General features: G+C 43.1%; 1 protein-coding gene across 1 annotated transcript in view; it reads right to left on the bottom strand.

Annotated features, from left to right (window-relative positions):
• Positions 1-4,723: 4,723 nt before the first annotated feature.
• Positions 4,724-7,500, bottom strand: part of LOC143031214 (dorsalin-1-like) — a 3,164-nt gene continuing 387 nt past the window's right edge. The window contains exons 2-5 of the mRNA XM_076194786.1: positions 7,350-7,500; positions 6,840-6,982; positions 6,400-6,700; positions 4,724-6,225 (exon numbers count right to left, since the gene is read on the bottom strand). The exon at positions 7,350-7,500 is cut by the window's right edge and continues 3 nt beyond it. Of these exons, the coding sequence (XP_076050901.1) occupies positions 5,789-6,225; positions 6,400-6,700; positions 6,840-6,982; positions 7,350-7,500 (1,032 nt within the window). The 3' untranslated portion in view covers positions 4,724-5,788. The remainder of the gene's footprint in view (positions 6,226-6,399; positions 6,701-6,839; positions 6,983-7,349) is intronic.

The raw sequence follows: 7,500 nt of genomic DNA, 5'->3' as shown, positions 1-7,500 counted from the left end.
GCGACAGCGCTTGTCCCGACCCACGGAGCTGGAACGTAGATCCTTTGTCAACACGTCTTACGTCACATGATCCCTTTGCTTTCTTTCCCTTATGTATTGTTTGAAACTCGAGAATATTCGTAAATTTATCCTTGGTATCAGTTATCTGTGTCCACTGGCTTAAAACAGTGCTATATATTGGTGTTTTAATGTAGAAACGCTGTTTATTTTCTTAATTTTCGATTAAATTGCCTAGCGGAAGCCAGAAAAATGCCTGTAAACAGTTCTTGATATGTACTGGTTAATCGAGATTGGTCCATAACTCATAAACGTCTGTTTTTTCCCTCAGCTGATTAAAATATCTTGGTAGCAGCTAGAATGTACAGTTAACTGTAGGGCAGTTAATTACTGTTAACGCTAAGAACATTTAGCTTTGCTCAGTTAGGTGAGGGTCCTAACAGATGTGGTCATCGGTTAGAGTAAAAGTAATTGAGAAATTTCAGAGAAGAGAGAGCCGGGGTGATTTCTTTGGACCAGAAAAAAATCCTTGCTCATGGTCCCATGGACGCAAATGTGGAATTCCTTTTCGGGAAAAAATATAATATTTCTTGCAAAGAATGTCTGCCCTTGAGGCCCGGAACGACAAAAAGCAGAACCATAAAACGTAGGGACCTGTTTAATTTCTTACCAATTAACTCGCCAACCAAGGTATACATAGTATGTGCGTCCGTGCATAGGGTCATTTTAGCTGTATCCAGGGAGTTTCTTTGAGTCGGTCTAAAGTCACTGACAAATTTAAAGTGGCACTGGTTCGATCATTGGTGTGTGTAGAAAGTTTTCTACATTGTGCTCGGTTGTATACATCTGGTAACTTATGGAAGCCTCCTTACCGAGGGGTCGGGATGGGACGAAAAGAAGTGTTAGGAAGGAGCGGGGGGCGGTAAGGTTAGGTTGATAGGAGGTCGATAAGAATTGGGGAAGAGTATGCGGGTTGATAGCATTCCAAGTCTGCAGGTCCGGGTCACGTCGCCACATGAGCGCGGCGGAGTCTTTGCCGCATAAACAAGTCGAAGAGTACGAGTGACGTTTGACTTCCGGTGAGACAGGAGTTCTTGACCGGAGCAGCGTTCAGGGGGATGCGCGAACTCTTCATTCGAAACGTTTATTCGCAGTCTACATCGAAGATGTCCCACCGAAGTCCCCACCCGAACTCGCCGCTGTGGCGTAATTACCTTCATTCCTTAAATTATCTCTTACCCGTATAGATATCCCTGTCACATACATGGGTGTTCCTCGCAGCTGAATAAAAGACGACAATTAACCAGAATAAAACCATCAAAATTGTCCTCTCGGGGTAAAAAATGGTGGAGTCGTCATGATAATAATAGTTATATCTCGGTACGGAAGGGTTAATTCATTGTGAAACCATTACTATTTTCGAGAGAAATGACGCAAGTACCTTAAATCTACTCAAGAAGATCAATTTCACAGAGTTTTACTACCTCAGTCGTTTATTCTACCTGCCGCTAGGTGATTTTATTCAGTTGAGGACAACTCCCTTCGCGAGGAAAAGGAAAAAGAGAACGAGCTGAAGGGATGATTGACAAAGTCTGGACAATATTTTACTCAGACAAATGCCAGACAGACTTGTATGACCATTACGAAATCCGCTGAAAGACTCACCTTATTTCAAGAAAACCTGACCACATACATATCAAACGAGTTGCCCGAACTCTGACGTTTGATGAGCCGAACAGGAGATCCGGGCCAGAAATGTGGCTGACCAATATTTCATAACTGTTAGAATGATGAAGTGGCTTTCTTCGATTTTTTTGTACTCCAGCAAGAAATACTGATCGACCACCTTCATGCAAGTACTTAGAACGAAAAATGATTACTAGGAAACTGCTCGAGTTGTAAGACATGTTGAGTTCTGAGTAACATTTGACATAGGGATACTTAGAAACTGCTATAGTCAACCAAACGCAGTGACACCATCAAAGGTAATGACTGTTTATGGGAAATTGGGCAACTTAGAAAAAAAAATTCAGAATGGTTAAGATAGAAAATCTTAATTCTTCATAAGAACGCGACTACAAATTCACCAGAATTTAATGTGAAGCATAGCTTTTGCTTATTTAAATCCTCTTCATGTCAAGTACCAAGTTCTTTCATGCAGTCGCAAGATTAAGTAGGCCTGGGATTATTTTGCTCTGCTTTCGGAATATGATAAGCGAAAAAAAAAAACGGATGGCTATTTGTAAGCACTCGGTGACATTTTAGAATAATGATTACCGATTTGCTGGATGGAAATCATGGCGAACGTGAACACACACACGCAAACACACACACACACACACACACACACACACACACACACACACACACACACACACACACACACACGCGCGCGCGCGCACGCACACACACACACACACACACACACACACACACACACACACACACACACACACACACACACACACACGACTCAATGGCTCAGTGGTAATGTTCGCGGCCGCCACTACGGCGGTTCAGGTTCGAATCCTGCCCAGGGCTGAAATAATTTCATTATCGCTGCGCTGTGAATCGTTACTTCAACTCTCGTGGGCGAGGAGTTGGGTGTGTGTGTGCGTGTAAGGTCACAGCATTGCCCATATATCGGTCATATATGAGCTCTAAGATCTCTTTCGGGAGGGAAATAGCTGTCGATCACGAGTCCAACAAGTGATCTAAGACCATGGTGAATCTCTCTCTCTCTCTCTCTCTCTCTCTCTCTCTCTCTCTCTCTCTCTCTCTCTCTCTCTCTCTCTCTCTCTCTCTCTCTCTCTCTCTCTCTCTCTCTCTCTCTCTCTCTCTCTCTCTCTCTCTCTCTCTCTCTCACACACACACACACACACACACACACACACACACACACACACACACACACAAACACACACGCACATGTCGTGCTGTTGTAATGGCTAACGTAATTCTCACGTCATAGTTCGAGTCCTGGTCACGGCTTAAAAGCTCGACTAACATTACAAATTGTTACTGTATCTCTGAAGCAAGGGGATGTTGTGTGTGTATTTAAAGTCGCAGCATTACACATAGATCGATCTGCATATGAACTCTGCTCTCTTGTACAAAAGGGTAATAGAAGTCGATCACATGTCCAGCACGTGATCAAAGACCATGGTGAATCACGCATAAGCTCTCTCTCTCTCTCTCTCTCTCTCTCTCTCTCTCTCTCTCTCTCTCTCTCTCTCTCTCTCTCTCTCTCTCTCTCTCTCTCTCTCTCTCTCTCTTTCTCTCTCACACACACATACACACACACACACACACACACACACACACACACACACACACACACACACACACACACACACACACACACACACACACACAAATATCTATATCAATTAAAAAAAATAGTCATTCAGTAAGTATACGGTGTAATAAATATAAAAGACAGCCTTATCAGAACCTGATTTATCTGTATCGTATGAAAAACTGTCCAGATTCTGCGATATTGACTTGGTGATAATGGCGGATTTGAATTTCATATTAATTGGACTAAAGTGGATCATAGTAGTAACGAGAGTCACTTGAGATTTTCTTTAAAGTTACTAAGTGCAGGTTGTAAAAAAGAACCCACAGGGCATGTAGATATACTAGACTTACGCATCTCTCGTTGTAAAGGGATAAATGCTGTAATGTATGGTGAAACCATTGGATTGATGTTTGTAGCTAGTAAACACAGTTTGATAAAAGTCATGAGCAGTTCAGTATAGATGTTTGTATATCTAATACCTCACAAGAGAAAAGCAATTTCATTGGCCTACAACTAGAAACAAATTTTACTGATTGGTTACTGTAATTACTGTAGATAATAAACCTCTGAGTTCTGTGTGGGAAACATTTAAAGATATACCGACTTAGGTATTTCGTTCTTACTCTCTGTTAGAATAACTTCACCTATGTAAGATTGTCCAGAGTGGACTGATAAATAAGTAAAGACAATATCTAAAGGAAAGACTAGCGTCTAAGAATTTCAAGCGTTCAGATTCCACCAAATGATGGCAAAGTTATTTAATGATCCAGAGGACTTTGAAAAAAAAAAAAAACGCGCACATTCTAGAAAGATGATGATACGTAGAAGAAAATATGAAATAATGACATGTCTGAATGACTGATTTAAAGGGTATAAAAATCATATTGGTCCTCCGAGGTCTGTCCGTGCTCTACTCGAATATCTGAATGAAAGTATAATAGTTTGTCTACATCTGCTCCGTATTCATAAACATATTCAACAATAAATCATCCGATAGTGGAGTTTCAACATAGTTATGTAAGTTATTAGAAAAAAAAAAAGCTTGGTAGCTTCTTCAAGTATGACCACTGAAGAACGTTGAAAGATGTATCGGGTAACTGAGAGGTTAATAATTTCCGAATCAAAGGATATATATATATATATATATATATATATATATATATATATATATATATATATATATATATATATATATATATAAATGTATGTGTGTGTGTGTATGTATGTATATATAAATATATTATATATATATATATATATATATATATATATATATATACACTTTTGCTGCGATTGCCAACAGATGACTGTATTCATCTCTTCTATCGCCAATATATTTAGTTCTTCGTGTCATCCCTTAAGTTAGGAAGGCATTCATTTTATAGCGATTGATACCCATAACGATGTACATGAATAAAATTGAGATAAGTAAGATCCTCTTTATTTACAAAAGGAGAATATATCACAGTACAAAAATCTAGCAAATATATTTAGAATGTAGGCTATATACAATTCTTTATTTACATTACACCTAAATGGCCGCCTGTTAAAAGAATGAAATCCTTTCCCGTAAGCGTATGCCATAAAAGGACAACCACGTAAATAAATAGAGCAAATACAAGACGGCGTTTCTATACGAGTGAGACATGACAAGATAAAACAAAAAATGTAGACAAGATCAGTGGCTGCTGATGGACCGCAAAGAATCTGGATGGAAGGGAATACAAATGCTGTTGAGAAAAGAATGTTTCATGAAGGTATAAAGATCAGGGGAAAGGGAAGGAAAGTGAAGAAACCAAAGATCTCTGGAAAAAAAGAAGCTTTAATAAAAAAGTTGGATACTAGAGGAAGGGATTATTTCTGGAGAGTACACAAGGGAGAAGACAAAACTCACGTGGACAAAGGTTGCTGGACATAATCATAAACATAAGAAAAGTATATGCATTGCTGGAAAGTACATTGAATGCTGGAGGTTATGAAAGAAAATTAGGATTTATGAGGATAAAACAAATGGGGGAGCATATTTAGGGCTACCGAAGACGACACCAGTTTCTGAAGAATACCAAAGCCGCAGGACAAAACGGTCGATAGTAAAGAGGGTGAAGGTTGCTTGAAATGGCGTGGTTATTCGGGAGGGGATGGGGGAAAAAATCCAAATCTGGGTTGGAATTAAGGTTGCTGGAGTAAACAAAAGCTACCTGGCAAATTCCGACTAATATTTGTACTTTGTAAAGCCAGCCATCTACCGTGTGACTCCATCTTTGTAGTTCCAAGAGTCCTGAGATCCTTGCATGACCTTTGGTAGATTAGACTGAAAGAAGATCCATGAAAGTTAATTCAGCGAATCACAGAAGCGCTTTCTAAGGTAATTGTTGTTTTCAAGCAAAACAAGGCCCGTCCTTGACCGTGTGATCGTACGTATCTGTTTGTGTGTTTGTACGTGTGTCTGCCTCGGAGCCGTGACCCAGTGTGGCGAAGGGGACGGCAACCCTAACGACACCCGCACTCGACAGCGATCATGTTTTCGTATACCTTGAGGACGACGTTCTGGTTGTCGTCGTAATAGAGGAGCGACAGGTCATTGTAGGTGGCAGGGACGCAACAGGGGCGTTGTACCTCCGGGTGGTTTCCCATGTAGTGGATGAGGCTCTGGACAGTCGCGTGGTTGGTGGGCCTCTGGGTCTGGCCCAAGGGGAAGCTACAGCTCCCAATGCAATGGAAGGCGTTGTACTCTGAGGGGGAGAGTACCCAGGACGACCAGCCGATGCTCTCGAAGTTCACGGTCAGGTCTCTACGTTCGCAGCCGTCTGGAATTCGGACTGCCTGCGCAGAGGACGCTTCGTCTGTGGGCGTCGCATCGGTCGCGTCCTCGTCGGACACGGAGCGGCGGACGCGGTACCAGTGCGAAGATTCTCTTGCGTTTAAGCCTGGAGCGATCGAAAGGAAAACCGTGTTGGATAACGACATTGACAAATAAATGAATATATGGATAAAATCTACCGAAGATCAGGCGAGGGAGAGATAGAGTAAATTTTCTGAACTGAAACTGCGATGAAAGTAATTTCTAGATAGTCCCGGTTCCAATAATTCATCGAATTTACCTTGGGCCAAATGGACGTTCCCGACTTCGGAGGACGCGTTGGACGCCTCCGCGCCGAAGAGGACCAGAAGCGGCTGGCGCTGTCCCCTGGTGTCGTGGTGGAGTCGGAGGGGCAGAGGTCGGCCGTCGAGGGTGGAGGCACTCACCGTCAGGTTGATGACGCCGTGTGTCCGGCCCAGTTTTTCCAGAACACTCGACAGCGTCGACCCAAGATGAAAGACCCGCCACCCGCTCGCGCGCACAGCCACGTCCTCGAGGGCGACTACGGTCGTAGCATCGTTGTCCGTGGTCGCAACCTCGATCTAAGTAGATAATCGGAAAATGTTTGGTTAACACTTAGGAAGAGGTATTCATTCTTGACCTTGTTTACTAGGTGTATGATGATATTAACACTTCGTTCCGTGTAAATAAGGCAAAGGGTAGCTGATCACTTGTACTTACCTTGTATACTCCGTCGGATTTGACCATTGGGATAAAATTCTTCTGCAGACGGTAGTGGTAGATGTGGAACTCAGCTTCCAAGACCTGCTCGTTCTCGGACAGACCGCTCAACGTGAAGGGAAAAGTCGACCCCCCTCCGGACTCTGAGAAAACCCCAAAAAAGATTTTTGCTTAGCGCAGCATGCACACACGAGTCACAAGGCTGAAAGGAGCATTTTATCGGAACTGCAAGGACATCACTTGTCTCTTGCTTCTCGTAGCGTTTCTCTTTTAGGTCAGGTGTACACGGGCGATTTGGGAGGTCGTGATCTCCAGTGGCCGAAGGAAATGAAACGCATGGAGGTGTTCCAGGGGGGTCTGCAAACACGAGGATCGACTTCCGTCCTCGAGAGCAACACACTTGTTCGCATTGTAGCCTTTGGAACACCTACCTGTGTTTCTTTTTCCCGAAACCACCCAGTCACTGAAATCGCCCGTGTGCACCTGGATGTTGCCTTAGTCGAAACTAACCTTGCTCCGTGAAGGCCCTGACCACAGTCGATCCGTAGGGCGAAGGTGACCGCATGATTCCTGTGTGGTCGGCGAGGCTGGTGTAGAGGTCGAGCATGTACTGAGGGGGCGTAGCATGTCCCCTGCGAACGCCAGGCCACCGAAGACCCAG

This window comes from Oratosquilla oratoria, chromosome 1, assembly GCF_046742065.1.
Source record: "Oratosquilla oratoria isolate Oo_2021 chromosome 1, ASM4674206v1, whole genome shotgun sequence".
Taxonomy (NCBI): Eukaryota; Metazoa; Arthropoda; class Malacostraca; order Stomatopoda; family Squillidae; genus Oratosquilla; species Oratosquilla oratoria.
Note: the sequence above shows the minus strand (reverse complement) of the source record. Positions and strands in the feature narration are given on the sequence as shown.